At 38.9% G+C, this 18,612-nt stretch overlaps 1 protein-coding gene across 1 annotated transcript; it reads left to right on the forward strand.

Moving 5' to 3' along the window:
• The first annotated feature begins 199 nt into the window (after positions 1-199).
• On the forward strand, positions 200-13,349 carry LOC145398112 (uncharacterized). Its single transcript, XM_080271067.1, has 12 exons — positions 200-295; positions 585-782; positions 1,005-1,104; positions 1,996-2,528; positions 3,882-4,175; positions 5,719-5,817; positions 7,197-7,247; positions 7,635-7,728; positions 8,607-8,798; positions 9,841-10,004; positions 10,824-10,972; positions 13,301-13,349. The coding sequence occupies exons 1-12, from the start codon at positions 209-211 to the stop codon at positions 13,347-13,349; spliced, it is 2,010 nt and encodes a 669-aa protein (XP_080127193.1). The 5' UTR covers positions 200-208.
• The last annotated feature ends 5,263 nt before the right edge of the window (positions 13,350-18,612 follow it).

Genomic DNA, 18,612 nt, shown 5'->3' on the forward strand with positions numbered 1-18,612 from the left:
GTGAATAAACTGAAATTCCCTGTTTGTATAATGCCTGTTAAAGAAAAAAGACTTGCCAAGGAACATTATGATTTGTAGGCTATAGGAATTTCTGTACCAGTACTTTCTTGTTCCCATTTTACTTTATTGATTTTGTAGGAAAAAAAATCGTGTTATCCAGTCCGTTAGCTAATCAGTTTACTGGTTTGTTTAGGTGTGCAGGTCCAAGATGTCGATGTCTGACGGCCTTCTGAAGCTGCGGTGGAACAATCATGAGGCCACCTTCTGTCATATCTTACACAGACTCAGATCAAAGGTAAGTGTATGTAGTGGATTTGGGAATATTTTCATAGTGTCACCTCATTTGATGCTGAATGCTAATAGTTTATGACTTTTTCTTTTTAATACATTTATACCCTTGGCACAGAGTTCATTTGGGTTGCTTTGCTTTAATTTTCCTCGGTCACTCCAGTCTCCTGGAGGTGGAGTTAGTGTTTACAGTAAAATAAGTGTAATGGTCTCTAGTCATAACATACCTAATCAGTATTTTTATCTTGTCACAGCATTAACAACAATGTACATTGATCTGGTCATGTCATCCACAGCCACGGTATGCGGATGCAACACTGGCATGTGAGGGTCGGTTGTTCATGGTGCACCGGCTGGTCCTGGCCACCTGCAGTGACTTCTTTGATGAGATCTTCCAGCAAACTCCCAGTGACTCTGCCCGCGCCGTTATTGTGCTCAATGAAGCACGTGCTCAGGATGTTGAGTGTCTTCTGGATTACATGTATTGTGGACAGGTTAGTCTCACTCAGCTTTGCAGAGATATCTTATGTATATGGTTATATATTTAATACCTTTTCATTTCAGTGATTTGCTATACTGTAGATATAGCAGAGTACATTACCTCAGCAAAATGGAATTTTGCTATTATATAGTGTGAAACTAAGATGAACATGGAAGATAAAGGATGAAAGGGATAGTCAGAGAAAGGACTTGCTACATTATCCTTGTTTCCTCAGGTGAATGTTCGTCAGGCCAACCTGGGATCACTGCTAAGGACTGCTGAGTCACTCAAGATCAAGGGCCTGGCAGCATCTGAGACCACTGTTGCCTCCACGAGTCAGTCACCACCTTGTCTCTTGTTATCCTCATCTCATAAATCATCATCATCATCGTCAGACCGCCACCACTTTTTCATATATAAGAGTGGAGTGAGGATGGGTACAGGAAGCAAGGAAGGAGAAACACTATAGAGGGAGAAAAATCAGCAGGATGCCTTGTGAAATAGATTAAAAGCTCATTTACTAATTATTCAGGCTCCTTAAATCTTGGCTTGGCCTCACACATCTAACCATCAGTACATTTTTTTTGTTTTTTTTTTCCCCCTTTTAGATGCACTTATTACTTGCCAGATACAATCACACATATGCATATTAGTTTCATATATTTGCACCACACTGAGGTTTCCACAGTTAAATATACTGACTCTCAGAACTATCCCTCCCCCCCTCAAATAGAGCAGATTTTCCATACATTTCTCATTCTATGCTTCTCATACCTGTACCAGTATGTTGAGTATATATTAGGTGGTGGCAGGTGTTCTTTCCTGGGGCAGAAAATGTATTCCTCGCCTATCAGATGAGGTTCCCTTCAGGACTCATAAAACACAACTTGACCTAACATAGCTAGTAAAGCTGCTTGCCTGTGTGAGACATGTGTATACTATCCTCTGCCTTCTCTCATTCATTACTATCATAAGGTTAATAGTTATCTACATTCTTCTCTTGTTGATATATATTAGATATAGTTTTTCTATTTGGAGATCCAGGTGGTATATGTCATTAGTAAACATCCTTCTAAAGACTAGGCTGTAGGATGCATAAATAAATAGACATTTAGACATGTATCTCTGAAAATAGTTGTACAGATGTAACTTATTGTCATTCTCTTTAGTGCCCTTTGTGTGTGAGGAACCTTGTCTTTGTATGGATGATAATTTATGTTTTCCAGACACAAGACGAAATCAGGACCTGCCATCACCACCTGATAGCCCCCCTCCCAAGAAAAAGAGGAAGAAGAAGGATAAGGGAGGTATGCTGTCAACGTCACCATCTCCAGACCAACTCCTGGCTTCCAGTACCCCATTGTCATCATCATGGAACCCCTCGAATGAATCTCAGAAGTTGACCAGCCTCTTGTCCTCCACAGCTCCCTCTTCCCACCAACCTCCCATTAGCTCCCCATCTCCTACTGTACCCCTGTACACCTCAGCACCATCTTCCCAACAGCCTCCACATCTTCCATTAACAGCCCCAATAAAAGCTGGTTCTCTGTCAATAGAAAGTGGAAAGGGCAAACCAGGCTGGCTGCAAATTGTGTCGTCCATGCGTCAAGGATCGGCAGCCTCAGAGAGTGTTGGAACCCTCAACCAACAGCAACAGCAACAGCAGCAGTTGGTTAAGCAGACACTAATGCAAGTAGTCAAGAACAAGGCTTCATCCAAATCCCTGGACCTTGATGCACACCCCAGCCAGTTTCTCCAGGTACAGTTCACTATATACCGTATACGTTGTGTTTTTATTAGAAATATTACTACGGTACATAATTTGCAGTTTGCGTCTTCAGAATGGGATCAAGGGCTTTTATTAGCATTCTCAAAGCTATGAGTGGAGAGGAAAGGACAGGCTTCCAGTATCTGAGAGTCATTTTTACTGTAAAACCCAAAAATAGACGCATGTTTTGTCATAAATATCATACTCTTGGTTTTCCTGTCATCTACCTATGACATATAATCTAACCACATCTTAAGCTTAATGCTGTTACATAAATGTCCATCAAATAAAAGGGCTTTCCTACATCTATGGAATCTCTGTTAAGAATATGACTAGTAATCCCAAATCTGGAGTACCGGTAGCTCTTAAACCAGGAGCTCTTGTTTCCAAAGTTCTCAGATGAAAAAGATGGTGTGCTTGCAGGTTAACTGAACTCTTTGTAATTTATTTTTATACTGCTTTACATTTCTTGGGAGAAACTGCATTCCTAAAGCTTGCCAGTATCTCTGAATCAGAAATCAAATCCAGTACTGGTTGTGAATACAAATTCCAGAAATCTTGTTTGGTTCCAGACATGTGTTTAAACAAGGCTAGTGGGTAGTAGGTAAATGGGTTAGTTACAGAGAGTTGGATGAACACAGTGTAAGGTGGACTTAACCCTTCAGTGCTGGCAACATCCATGGAGACCGAACAGTGCGTGTGACGTGCATTTGTGCATGCCATAGAAGACTGAAGACAATAAATTGGCAGTAAATGTGATATGGAAGAAGTGCATAGCGTAATATATTGGTGAAAGGGAAGGAAGAAGAAAAGGAATAGCTATTTGGGAGATTGAGAAAGACATGTGAGGGTAAGGTATCCTGGAGGCATTTGTCACAATCATTCTTTGTCCAAGGATTCCCAGGAGGGAGCAAGGCTTCAGAGAGATTGTTGATGTTAATTTTGGCTACATAGGAGTACTAGGCAACTCCCATATGTCCTGCATGGTAGTCCCACTCTCATCTAACCAAGTGTGTAAGTGTCTGATTTTTGTTTATGACATTGGTTAAAAAAAAAAACTCATACTACCCCCTAAAAGATGTAGGGACCAGAGGCTAGGCTACTGTAATCAGTGCATTTAAAAGTTGATTACAAGTCTGCTCTCCATAGTGGCATTAGGTGATTAAGAAAAAAATTCCTCTTTGGATTGGACATTAGTGAAAGTTTAACACCTCAATCAGGAGGAGGAGAAAGGCATATAATAATAATTCTGTCAGGAATACATTTTAAGAAATATTATTATAGTTTTTTTTTTTATCATTACTTCTTGGGTTTTGTGAAATTCGATGTCTCTGCCCCATTCAGACGGAGATAAAGGAGGAAGTGAAAGATGAGCCTATAGGTACAGATGATCTGACCTGTGGGGATGAAGAGAACACCGGTGGTTGGGGAGAGAGCGAACCACACACCCAAGAGCCCTGCCAAATGCCTGGGTATAGGAAGGTGCCGTCACTGTATGCCACATCATCCCATCCTCCACCTCCTCCCGGCCTCCATCCTGTAGTGTCTGGCAGCAGCAGCAGCCTAACCCCACACACCACCTCTGGACCACCACATGTCTTACCCCTCGGACTCTTCAGGGTCGGCTCTTATGCTGTGGTATGAAGCTGTCAGCTGTATGTTCATCCCCTTCAGTCCACTGATATGTTTTTTTATTTTATTCTTGTTACATGCATATGAATTGGCTCAGCTTAAAGGGAACTTTTTGATGTGGAGTGGATAGATATAACCATCATTAACCTCTTCAGTACAAGAGGCCTTTCATAAGTGGATCCAGATAATTAGAAGTAGTATATGTGAAGCTACAGAATGTGGTGAATTTTTTTTGGCCTGTCTGATGGAACCAGGATTTCGAGGGCTTGAATGATGAGTCAATGGTAGTGTGGCCCATTGAATTGGGTAAACTTTGACTGTCTGGGTGTTGCTACTCCTCACCCTGTCCTAAGGTGAGAAAAGAGGTTGGGATGATGATGATGAATAATAAACTAATAAATTACATCACCAGATACAAGGAATTTACCCATTTATCCCAGGGATGCGTGTGGTAGATAGTGGCAACCATCATCCACTCCTTTGATGTTGCACTACCTAAACTTTCCTTGACCTTCACTTTTCTCTTGAGTCTGCTCTCCTGTCTTCCTATTTCTCCCATAATTCCTGCCACTTTTATAACTCTTCTTTCCACATTAGCTTCCTTTACACTGAGTGACAAACGTAATGGTTTCATGTAACGCAGGAAACTATTTGCAATGCTGGGTGGTAACCATACAACCAAATAATGTGGTGATGTGGAGTGTGATGTTGCCCCTGGTAACTGGGTGGAGATATACAAATGTGGTGTACATCCAGGATCCACACCCGCACACTCTTCTTCACTCCTTGCCATGATGAGACTGTCTTCTGCAAGGCAACATCAGTACCGGTATGGTTTCTTGCTGGCAGTTGCTGGATCTGCTTGGCCAGACAGACTGAGGTTACTCAGTAACAACCCAGGGATGTCTTTTTCATATTGTTTTAGCTGTCTTCTGATCATTTTATTTTGCATAAGTTAGACTTTTTGACCTGGAGGGTTTAAAAACAAAATCTTCAGTAGAAGAGGCCTTTTGGGGGTCAAATAAAACTGAATGTTAACAGTGAGAATAAACTAAAACGGATGTCATCTGAGTTCAGGTGGTGTAAGCTTAAATTGTGAAGGGGAACACAAGCCATCAGTTTGTTGTAAACATTTATGGGACGTCTGTAATAATTAGATTTTTTTATTGTGCATCCTGTATTACAAAGTGCAGTCAGTGATATAAAGGGAGTAGAATAGTTTTATTTTCTTCATGAGCTTAAAAATCATATAAAAGATTGGGGCTTGCTCTTTGCTTTGCTGTTTTGAATTTTAAACATACAGTCATTACACCTGATTACTGTTCACTTTATACGGGGTGTTAATGTGGAGGAGAAGCATGGTTATCCACAATATGCAGGTTCAAACAGTTCCTTATTGTGGCTGAAGTATGTAAGTCTCTAATGTAAGTGTTTGGAAAGAAGTTATTCACTGTGTGCATTTATTTTTGGATATAAAGAATACATATTCCTCAAATTTTCTTAACCTATCCCTTAAAAATAAACAAATTTTGTTTGTTTCTTTTTGCAGCAGAGTGGAGGACAGGCATGGGAGGCCTCTACCCAGCGTAGGCAGTCTCCTGAGCCTGGCGCCCAGGACACCCAGCCCAGTGCCAGCCAGCAAGCAATGGTAGAGAATGTTCACCTTATTCTTCTTTGTTTAAGGGCCTTGTTACTATTGTTATTGCAGTTTTCCAGGCATTTTGTTATGTAGTGGCCTAAGGTTTCAGCCTGGGTGAAAGTCATTTTCAGTTAGGACATAGGTTTCTTCTCCTTGATGTGGCCCCAAGCTCAGCTGAATATGAACCTGGTAGACTGCAGGTGGAAACTGTCTTTCTCCTACAGTTCACCATCCTCCTTTTGGCAGTAGGGAGGGAGTTCACTGACATCTGTATAATCAGGCTGCAGAATCACACAGTCATTTCAGTCTCACCACGTGAGACATCCCTGTATATATGAGTGAGTTTGAAGATGGAAGGAAGTTCTGTAGGCCAAGGAGAAGGTGGATGGGTGTGCTTGACTAATAAAGTGAGGTGTGGAGGTTGATGATGTTAGGGGCTTTACAAGGATGATGATGTTTGTTTGAAAAGTGGCTGGTGAAACACATGAAGAGTATGGCTTCAAAGATGTGTAAATGAATGTGTGGCCCATTTCAGTGGATATGGTGTTGTGCCTATTGCTTGTTTTGGATCGTGCCTTACCCAGCCGTATAGGTGGAATTAGAGTTGCGATGATGATAATGATTATGATGACTGTACTACCCATAGTAAAATGTCACTAATTCATGCAGTTCATAGTACCTTTACAACTTTCCACGACATGTTGTAATCCTTTGTACCTTTGACCTGCCAATATATTCACAGTTTTTTGTATCACCACAAAATAACTGATTGTTATGTGAAACACAAGCCATGATTAAATGAAGCAACTGAATGCTATGAAAGTACTAACTGAACTGGCAAGAGAATGCTACTCTATTATGTGGAAAATATGGCTGACTTATTTTGTAAATTTCTTTCTTGTCACTTACCACAGTCTTTTTTCATGCAACAAGGTTTCCCAAACAGGGAAGAGATTAGCAGTAAAGGTAATAATAAATCTTTGCCTAATATAAATTTTGTAAATGACATACTTTGACTGGACTAACTTTTATTTTTGGTTGATATGGTTCATTTCTTTTACAGTAAATTATTATTATGTCATTCAGGTTTTTGCATGATCATGTAGTTTTCCTGATGCAGTATATCCTCATTTTACAGACCTAATTTTGCATGGGTAATGGTAAATCAGGCTTCAGTATAGTTTCATGCACCATTATGATGTAATGAAAAAATTATCATCACTATGATTATAGAAGGTGGTAATATAAATAGTGACTTTTTATCTGCACTGTGAGAAGTTGATATGATAGAATGCTTGCTTTACTGTGTCTCGTTATAAGTTTAATTATTGTTGATAGATAAACAGTACTGTATAAATCTGCAGTAATGCTGAATACTGTACTTTCAGGACCTCGGGATGAATCACCTAATGGGCCTAAACAAGAAGGGATCCTCACCAGTAAGTTTGTGAGGATTTTACGTTCAGTTATTAGTTTTCTGATTATTCATTTTCACTCCTTATTTTGTTACCATACTACCAAATTAATATAATCACATTAGTAGATACAAAAGAATGTCACGAGGTTAGGACATCGTAGCCACAGTGACAGCCTTATGAAACTGTAGTCTTCAAGGGGTGACTGTAGGTTTTTTGGTGATGTAATGCCATCAGGGGAAGTAGGTTGGTCATCTACCCTCAGTTACATAGGACTTTTGTAGCCTAGTCTCAGATCCCAACATCTCAAAGGGGGTTATAACCTATGGGATTGTCTACTGTGTGCATAATGAATATAATTGTGACCGTAATTAAACTTATGCAATTGACAATGTTACCTTTTAATTTCAGAGCCACTCCACAATGTCTCCAAAGCTGATGCCATATGCTACATGTTCCAACTGCTACACCAATAACACGAAACTCTGGCGCCGCAATGAGAAGGGTCAGTGTTGTTTTCACTTTGTCAGCTGTATACTGCATATTATTTGTTCCTTGATATATATTTAGTAGATGGTGCTATGTGTTTACTCTCTTCAGTTCTTCCCCCTTCTCCCCTCCCATTTACTGTCACATGATTTTATTTGGCTATGATAAGATGTTCCACGAGCTGTAGGAGTTAGATGCAATCTTGGTAACTCCATCTGTGGGCTGTAGGGTGTTCGTTCAGCGAGTTTTGATAAGGCATTGACAGGATTACTACTGCAAGTTCCCAGTTTATTTAAAGGAACATGAATTGTTGCATTGCCAAGGCAGAACATGTGAGTGTAAAAATGTGTACTGATGTGAAAATAGTGATTAATAGCTGCAGTGGCTGGTCCTCCACCTTCATCTCCCCAGAGAGCTAAAGGGAGTGCTGTATTAGAATGCAAGAATTAGGAAATATCCTGACATAAAATATGGTCGTGAATATCATTTACACAAGGGAAGTTGATGGCACGGGGAGCCCCCGTGAAATTTTAGCCCAAGAAATCTGCAGAAAATGTTAAGGGAAAAATCATTGAGTTTTGATGACATATCTTGCCTGTGCACATTATTTTAAGATTTACTATGACTGGTAAAGTATTTGGCCCTTTATACCTGTAATATCATAGGAATAATACTGTAGAGCAAAACCAAGTGTGTTAAGTACTGTTTCATCCAAGAAACCATGTTATTGGTAATGCAGCTCTCAAGTGAAAATTGCTGACCCATGCAGACATGGAATAGTGCCTTTCAAAGTGGACCGCTATATGTAACGTACCTGCTTTGTATTAATCAACAGTGCCCTAATTTTTCTAAGATTCTGATTTCATTCTGTGTCTGTCTTGGATTATTTTGTAGGTGAGATTGTATGCAATGCATGTGGTCTGTACTTCAAGCTGCATGGAGTCAACAGGCCCAGTCATCTCTTCCGTTTGGCACCCATGACCCGGCGAAGGAACCCAAAGAAGAAAAAAGATGGGAATGCCCCCATCAATGTCACTACTTCCACCACATCCCTTCCCACAGACACTCTTGACACAACTGTCAGTGGTAAGCTCATTCTATTCTTTTTTTGTTTTTCCCATGTTTGTCAAGTATTGTACAGTACTGATGCTTGTGGTAACACACACACACACACACACACACACACACACACACACACACACACACACACACACACACACACACACACTTACTTTAATTGTTTTTGTTGTTGTTTTTGTTGTTCTGGCCCCAGTCTCATATGAACAAGAAGTTAGTGGACTTTGGGCTCAAGCTGCCCTTCTGCAGTGTACCATTCTCGTTTTGGAAGATAGGGAAGGAGTTGAGGGATATTTGTATAACAGGTTAGCGAGTTATGTCGGTGCAGCTGCACGATGGTATCCCTCTTCAGCAGGCTACCTCTCCAACTCCATGATATAAAATAGTCTTTGTCCTTCCATGAGTTACTCTTCCACATCATTTTCCATTGGCTGCTGCATAGTCTGTCATTACTTTCCATTCAGATTAATCTCATACATATGCCATGTGGGTCAGTGAATTAATTTGTACTAAATTTAAAAATGGTGTTTGAGTATAATGTTGACCTTGAATTCTTACCGTGATGACTAATTTAATTAACTCTTTAATCTACAGCCTACCTTTATGCATAAACTGATGCTTACATAAGATTATTCGATCATATCAAAAGTTTCCCAGCGTTAGCTACTTGTTACTGAAATATCAACTTATATCACTAGCTTTCTTACTCTGCCTTGTCATTTGTCTTCTCAGTTTTCATTGTTGTTCTTATAACCTCAGACTTATCTGGACATGTTTGCAGAAAATAGTTTCTTACTGTACCCTTTATATGATTCTAGTATCATCATTATCTCTTCCCAGTTCCTTGTTCCTTCCTAATCTTTTTACAGCCAAGACTTCATGGAAGAATCATGATACAAGGGAACATGAATGCATGGGAGATTTGAAGTTAAAGGAGAGCTATGTTCTTTTCATTTCTTCCCCCTTACCCAAGTGTCATAGCTTGTGTTTATATTCAAAGTAATGGCTATTCCTTACCCATGTTTCAGAAACAATGATTTTTGTTTGTCAGATTCATCACAGGACAAGGAAGGTATGGGTTGTGAGGGTGACCCTGGAGAGGGCCTGGCAGTGCTTAATGCAGCACTCACACTCAACTTCTTAGCCAATGCCAAAGCACATCAGTCTGAGGCTTTGGCTGCTCAGCGTACTGCTGCTGCTGCAGCTGCACATAAGGTTAGTACCATAGCCATTGTATGAGTTTCATTTCTGTATCATTATGGGGTGTATCCTAAAGGGCTTTGGAGATCTCATAATACCTCTTAGCAATTTATTCTGCACGTAAAACCTGAGTATCTTCTTGCAGGTTTTTGTTGTATATTTTGTTGATATTAAAATGAAATAGATAATATACAAGAGAATATTGGTGGTAGGTGGGGGTGCCCATCATCCACTCACTTGATGTAGTGCTGCCTACTTCTTCCTTCACTTTTATTATTTTGTTTCTTTGTCTGCCATCCTCTCTTCGTAGTTCTCCCCTTTCTTCCTGGCACTTTTTATTACTCATCCGTGTGCTTCAGGTGGCTCTGCACTGAGTAACATGCCTGTTGGTTTTCTGTAACCCAGGAGACCATTTACAGTGCAGGGTGCGAACCATATAAATAAAAAATAAGGTAGTGTGGAGCTTATTTTGATGCCCATGGTAACTGGCTGGAGAAATGCAAATATAGCATCCATCCAGGAACCAAACCACCACACCTTTCCTCACCCCTCATTGTTGTAAGGCACTGTCAACCATAAGGGAACATCGGTTCACTGTATAGGTCACCCCTGCAGGGGTGATTGCATGCCTGAGGTTGATGGGTCTGGTCAACCAGACAGATTGGGGTTGATCATTAACAACAGTAGCAAAAGAATGGTAAGGTGTGATATGAAAAGTGAATTATTAAGAAGTGCTATGAAGTTTCCTGTACCATTGAGCATATGGCTGTAAGATCTAACTATATTTGTCATAGGCACATTCTGTCTGTATTCTAATGTTATGTGACTCCTCAGACTCCTGGTGATGTAGTGGAAACTCGGCCACCTCCACCACCTCTGCTGAAAATTCCAGTTCAGGAGGATGAGGTACCAGCCACGACCCCAGCTGAGCCTCCTGGGCAGCAGGATCCTGGGGAACCCATGTCACCCCACCATCCCTCATCGTATCATCCCTCACCCCACCCTTCACCTCCACCACACCCCTCACCCACACACCAGGACAGTGAAGGCAGGAAGTTTATTGCTCAGTTGTTGGACAAGTGAGGCAGCCTCTGTAGCTCTGACTACAGCATGCATCAGTAGGATAAACTATATGGTAATAATTTTTCACTCACCTGTTTATGAATGAAGCCTTAAGAGAGGATGCTTGTGCAGTGTTGAGTCAACTCAGGGGAGTCATGATTTATATCATGCATGAAAAAAAATTGTTGCTCAATTTTACATTGAGTAGCTAATTATAAAAAAAGAAAAAAGAAAGAAAATAGGTATAACTTATTTCCCATATAGTTTTGCATGTTAGAAATTAACAGATGCTGCATCTCTTCTTGACTAGGGACTGGCATCAGCTCATTAATTGTAAGACAAGATACTAAGCTTGCCCTATAGTGCAGAGGCTAAAAGGGGGGATCCCCAACCCCTGTATAACAATTCGTAAGATATATTTTAGATGCTTTAAAAGTACGTCACTTGTGAGTAAGTGATACATATCAGTTACAAGAAATATTATCCAAATTATATTGTGATATCTCAGTGGCTACCACTTGCAGGTATTATAATTATTACTGTAGTTTGATATTTCAAAACACTACATGTGTATGATTCAGTCTGTCTCAGCTGAACAGGATTATAGCAAATAATAATGCTAGCTAAGATGTATGTATATATATTTATGTATGTCTAGGGAAGCTTAAATATTTTGTAGCCAAACCAAGGTGAGATTATGCAGCTTCATAGTCTCTTTATATTACATACAATAGATACTCTATTTTCAAGTACATTAAACCCTGCATTTTATATTTTGGGTAGAGTGCACAAACTACTCTTCTGATACATTAATAAACAGTTTGATTATGTAATCAAAGCTTGATGTCAATCAATGCTTTTAGTTTCTGCTACTCCTGTGCCTTGATTACCATTGGATCAGAGTAGGATGTTTTCAAGCATGATGTACTTTTTTTAATGCAAGGTACAGTCAGGGAATTAACTCCTTCAGTGGGATGACATCTTTTTACACTTTGTTCTCACTACCTTTGAATTATTTTATTCACCTTGGGGAAAATGTACTGAATGGATTCCTGAAGTTTGTCATGCCTCTCTAGTTCAAAAAGTTTCTCCCAAGCTAAATAAAATTGTTTAAATGGAGCAAGAAGTAACGTATATATCATAGGAGAGAAGTGGTTAGTGGCCATATGCCTAAGGACGTCTGTCCAGGTGACATCCATTTTAGATTATTTTTGCTGCTACCAGATGACTGCATTCAGCCTCTCAATCTGAAGGGGTTAACTTTTTCTGTTGTTATACCTGTGGGTGTTAAAGTCTCTCCTAAATTGAATAATATCACTAGGAGATGGCAAGACCGTAAAAAGGCATCACTGGTTACAGTGAGTTCAAAATTTTAAATCAGGAAGGGAAAGGAAGGCTTCTAATGTTCGTAGGATATTGAGCTCTTCATAGTATTAGATTTGATTATTCTGCGTTGCACATTACAGTGCTGTTGACGTTTTTATAAAAAGGCTGGAGGTTATGGTCTTCATCACATGCTTTTAAAATCTTTGGGAAGAAATGGGGGACCATCTTCCCATATGCAGTTTAAGTTTTAAGCATGTGAGTGTTGGTATTATCATGAAATCTGATAAATACGTCTAGAAAGTTAAACCATCTGAGCTGTGCGTTAGTCCAGTTCAGCCTGTGGCCATGTTCTGCAGTTTTTTGTTTTTGTTTTCAGTAGACCATTTTATTCAGCTTAAGAGAAACTTGTCATTGTGAAGAGAGTTGATGTAGCTTTCATTAACCCCTTCATTATTAGAGGTCTGTCTCTGGTTAAATGAAACTGTGTGAAGATGGCAAAAATAAAAGAAAAAAATGTCATCCAGTTATTAAATGCTCCTGGGACAACTCTTGGAAGATAGTTGATTCATTGACTGTACTGTATGTATGGGGTTGTATTCCTGTGAGCCTAGAAACCGTTTTCTGGCATCCCTTCTTCAGCAGTCAATTTTGTTTACTACTATGCTCTTAATTGTATCGTTATATCACTTGTAACGGCTCCAACATGCTTGCCTGCGTCATGATTATTATGTGCGTCTTTATTATGGCAGTTTGCGTAATATAGAATAATCATCGTTATCCAATCCCATTTTGCCCCATACAAGCAGGAATATAAGGGTCTGGGACTAGGCCACATAGTCATGATATTTAAGACAACAGTAATCAGCCTCATCTGCCCCTGTGCATAGTATAATACAGGATAATATTAATCTTACCATTTATAGAAATATAGCTGCTTGTAAGGAAGAGGTGCCAGAGAGTCTCCTGGGCTGACAGTATTACAGGCCTTCTATACAATGGACCATCATTTACCCAGGACCCAAATGTTTAAGCTAAATGTGGACTCTCTCAAAAAGCCTACCAATGCCAATATTTTTACTTGTATATGATGAGTATGGAGGTGTCACATTATCCACACTTGCACGTTCATGATTCATGATATCTGCGAGAACTCAAAAATATCCAAAGCTCACCTTCCATGGAAAATTTTCAAGGCAGTTGCGAGGTAGGTCAGTGCGAACACTGCAAAGAACTTTTGGCAGACTTGAGGAACTGAGCTTCCACATTCAGTCTGAGGTAATTCAGCCATCTTTGTTTTAGTTAGAGTGTACAGAATGGAGATATCTCCTGTTTGTCATTCACTATAACAGTGATATTAACCTCCATGCCAAAAATTAATCTCTTAAAGAATTTTCATGGAAATACTCATCATACGTTAATAAAAACATACATTTATCCAGTTACCTTGTCATGACAGTATGATAATTTCTCTCTTTGAACTGTACAGTCCCCTAAATGACAGTTATCTTCAGTTTGTTCTGTGCATTAGAGTTCCAAATGATAATATTTTTTTAGCTCTAATTTAACAAAAATTGAGTGATACATATGATGAGTTACATAAACATTTGGACAGTGATATATTGGGCAGGGACTGAGGAAGAGCAGCGGGCATGAAACAATATGACCACCTAATCAGTGGGTGACGTAATTATCTTCAGTATGATCTGTACATTACAGTTCTGAATGATAATTGTTATTCATTCAGCTGTAAAGCAGCAGAAGGTGTTTGATGTGTGTGACAAGCAACATAAACATTCAGACAACTCATCAACTAGATGGGAATGGAGGAGGTATAGTCCACTTGAAACAGAACATCGTATAACCAGGTCAAAGGTTGACATAATTATCCTCAATACTATCTGTGCAATACATTTCTAAATGTTAATTAATGTGACCAAGCAGTGATTAACTTAGTTTTGGCAAAAAGAAGAAAAATTTCACAAACCACCGAGCCTGTGTACCAAGTACTCATGTCTACTTAGTTCCCATACTCTACTGTACATGATAAAATCTTGAGTAATCTATCAGTCAAATGCCTAAAACTGTCAGAACTTGCTGGTATGGTAGGAGGGAAGGTAAAAAATTTGTCTGAGTACCCAGTCATGGATCCCAGAACCAGTTAGCTTTATTCCCTTAGGTTTAGTTTAGTTTCACGAATGTGTGATATTTGGTTGGGGGGTACAAACTAGTTGACAGTGGATAATGTGATCCCTCTGTACAGCAAACCTTTTATTAACTGGGAAATACCTTAAAGTGTGATGTACAATAAGCATGTTCATGATACTTCTACACTACTGAAGTGGCCTTAAACTCCACTCTGGTAGTACCGTATATATATTGTTCGGTATTAATGACTGAAATTATGAAATATATTTAATTAGTTAATGAAGGGTTTACTGTCATACTCATGTGAAAGAATATGTAAACACTGCTCCCAGAAGATATCAAATGTAGACACACCCATCAAACAGGACACAAAGCCAGTGTGGCATATACATGTCTTCTTTATAATGTGCTTTTTTTTTTTTTTTTTTTTTTTTTTTTTTTACAGTTCTCTCTATGCAGTTGCTCTGTAAATTACAGAAATATTACCTTGTACCCTTTCTTTCATGCTTATATAGCTGATTCATTAGTTCCCCCAGTGTACAGCTTCAAAATATATGGAAAAAGTTGTGATATTTTGTAACATATTCCTGCCATGTAATGAGGACCACATGTATAGACATTTTTCATTTGAAGCCAAGCATGTGTTCCAAAATGTCATAACTTTTTACCTGTTATTAGTACTGTCAGTTAAGGGAACTGGCTAATCAGGTTTATCAGTAACAATGAAAGTTTAATCTCTCTTGCCATAGGATATAATTTTCATCCTACTCTTGCTACTCCCAGATGCTGTTATTCACTTTAAGAGGATCCCTGTGAATGATGAGGTATATAAAAGCTATATCTAATCCTTACAGGTAAAAAAGTCTCTCTGAAGCTAAATATCTAACTCCCACAGTTCTAAAGATCTCTCTCAAGCTGATTATCAAACCCTCACAGCTCAAAAAGTTGCTCTCAAACTAAACACAATATCTAACCATTACAGTGTGAAAATATCTAGCACTTACAGTTTGAAAAATCTCTCTCAAGCTTAATATCCAACCATTACAGTTCAAAAAGTCTCTCTCAGTCTGAATATAACTGTACAGGGATCCATCCATCCATCCATCAACCAATCCTATGTTGCCCCATGAGGAGCGTAGGAGCCCAGGGCAGGGCAAGTTGGTCATACCAAGAAAAAAAAGAAAAACATGCCTTCATATTTAAATCGTTAATTGACATTCTGTAAAATATTGTGAGTTTACCCCGTCAGTCGAGTGATGCGTTTATTTAATTCTTGCCACTTGGCACTTTCAGCTTTCATTGAGCGTAGGGGAGAGTTTTTGGACTGGAGGAGGTAGATATAGCCTTGATTGATCCCTTCATTACTAGACATCAGAGGTTGGATAAATCATCTGGTGGTAGCAAGAATAAACTGAAAAGAAAAAAAAACAAAAAAAGCCACCAATTTTAAGGGCTTAATAGCCATAAGAGCACTGAGGGGAAAAAAAAAAAAAGTTATTTATAAAGAGGACATACCATTGTAGCTTATGTTAATGATTCACTTGGCAATGCTCAATATGCGCTATTACCCTTATCTACTTAAGTTATTATGGCCTTTTTGATAAGTTTTGTTTATGTGTGTTCCAGATACTGTGACAGTTGCAGCTCGTGAGGAGATTTATAAAGATTGATATGTGGAGGGAGAGCTCTGTTGGAGTTTGTATGTAATTATTTTTGCCTATTTTCCCTTGAGTTTATCATAACAGAGGACCAAACTTTCTGACCTGCATTGAACAACAGACTGTTATTATTATTATTATTATTATTATTATTATTATTATTATCGATTTATCATTAAGTGATCTACCTAATTTTTCAGCAGAGAAGTTAATAGTATATTGTTGCAGATATACTGTACACTATTGTATGTGTACCTCAGCGTCATTTATTTATTTATTTGTTTGTGTATTCTGTATTATTTTTATTACTAAAATATTTTGCAACTGTGGCAGGCTTTTTAAAAATTTTTCATAATTGAATTCAATTTTGTTTGAGTAGTTTAGCTCAAGACAAGATATGTGCATGTCGATTGTAATGATAGGTTGTGTTCATCCATGGCATTCTCTCTCTCTCTCTCTCTCTCTCTCTCTCTCTCTCATAATCCTCTTCAGTACAGTGACTCCTTTAAAGCACACACTAGATAATTTTATTCAGTTTAGGAGAGACTTCAGAATGGGGTGATTAATTCCATCCTTCATGTACTATATTCATGAACAGCTCTCTCCTAAGCTGATTATTGTTTGGTAACAGCAAGAAGTCTGTATTGTTCAGAAGTCTGTGTATATTCCAGGAATCTGTGTATTGTTTGGAAATCTCTGTATACAGTAATCCAGAAATCTTTATTGTTCGGAAATGTGTATAAGCCAGGAATCTCTGTATCGTTTGGAAATCTCTCTAATATGTGGTATTTTCTGCATTGTTTGGAAATCTTCGTGTTATCCAGGAATCTCTTTATTGTTCGGAAATGTATGTATTGTCTAGGACTCTCTAATTCAGGAATCACTGTATAGCCATAGAATACAAAGGCCCAGGCTAAGATAACATAATGAACTACATAAATTAAATCCACATATGTCTGGGAAAATTTTGTAGATCCTCCAGAAGGCCTTTTTCTAATGAAGCTTGACCAATTTGTAATACCTCGCCCCTCCCCATTTAGTGCCTACTTACAAATCTAGTTCATGAAAAAAACAAGTTCATAGCTTTATATACGTACAGTACAGTGTATGCTTTTCTGTAACCCTGTTGGTCTGAGGATGACATGTTCAGTTGATTAATTGCTACTTTTGGATTATTTTATAATGGTTTTTGGGAGACCTGTAGCCTCCTCCGTTCAGTGATGTGCCGTAATGTTCAGTCTTGCTCAATGCGGATGATTTTATTCAGTTTTGGAGGAACTTGTCAAACTTGAAAGGGTAGCTGTTGCCTTCAGTAACTCACTCAGTTTGAGAGGCTTTTCCCAAGTTGAGTAAAGTTGTAAGGAGGCATCAGGAGTATACTGTGAAGGAGGTTATCTTGATAGAGAGTTAATAGTGCTGGAGAGAGATGCTTTCTCGTGGTGACAATAATATTACTGGGCAGCTCCACTACCCAGTTATACAACTATCTGTCAGCTTTCTCCTTGTACCCCTGGAGGAGGATGGTGGGTTGCCCGAGAAGGGTAGATGAAAATGAGGCTACAGCTCTTGTTATTACTATCCCTGTAACTATGACAGGTTTCGCTAGAGTTAATTAAAGTCATCTACAGGTAGCAGAAGATTATAAGATGTCTTTGTGGTGAAGTGGTTAATCATGTTAAGTATTTTGGTTAGAAGTAATGCAAAGGTAATGAAATGTGCACCACAGAATTGATATATTTGTATTTTGCTGGAGGTGATGTGTAACTATGCACTGTCCACTTTAACTTGGCCTAAAATTACCACCTCTCCATCTTGAGTGCAGAGCTGCAACAAGATTGACACTAGAATGTGGTGCCAGTCAGGAAGCATGTTGCGGAAAAGGTACACAGCCATAGTATTGCCTTTTTGTGCCATTGAGGTTCAGGAATAAACTGAAAAATGATGAAAATCCATGCCAAGTTAAGGTGGATAAGGTAGAGGATCTGTAGGTACTTGTAGGTATTCATGAATATAACCATACCATCTAGTAGTAATGTACAGCCAAAAACAGAACAGTAAGTGCCCTCTGCTCATCAGTATCATAATGTATCTTCAGTACTTCATTGTTTTGGACATCAGTTATATTGGCAGCTAGATAAAGAAAGCTGAAACATGCTTAGGAATTCATCATTGCCAGCATCATCCCAACCCAGTTTGCCACTGATGCATGAAGCAGGTAGAAATGAGGTAATACACGGGGATAGTTACCAGTAGTGTAGCACATGAATTGAGCCATCCTCCTTATCACTCATCATTCAAGTCTTCAAAATGTTCAGTTCTGCCCCACAAGCTTAAGTGCTAGTGTTTTGTATAGGGCTTTAATCATATACTGTATACATCTGGTTTGGTCTGTTGCATAGGAGTGTGATTGTAAGGCTAGTTACCAAGCTAGC

This window comes from Coenobita brevimanus, chromosome 44 (genome assembly GCF_032717465.1).
Source record: "Coenobita brevimanus isolate Jiangsu-jjx chromosome 44, ASM3271746v2, whole genome shotgun sequence".
NCBI lineage: Eukaryota > Metazoa > Arthropoda > Malacostraca > Decapoda > Coenobitidae > Coenobita > Coenobita brevimanus.

Bases quoted from the DNA above. Each gene is read 5' to 3' on its own strand.
- LOC145398112 (XM_080271067.1), top strand. From the start codon at position 209: ATGTCGATGTCTGACGGCCTTCTGAAGCTGCGGTGGAACAATCATGAG. The intron at 8,799-9,840 runs GTAAGCTCATTC...TTTGTTTGTCAG, and splicing joins TCTTGACACAACTGTCAGTG to ATTCATCACAGGACAAGGAA. The intron at 10,005-10,823 runs GTTAGTACCATA...GTGACTCCTCAG, and splicing joins CTGCTGCAGCTGCACATAAG to ACTCCTGGTGATGTAGTGGA.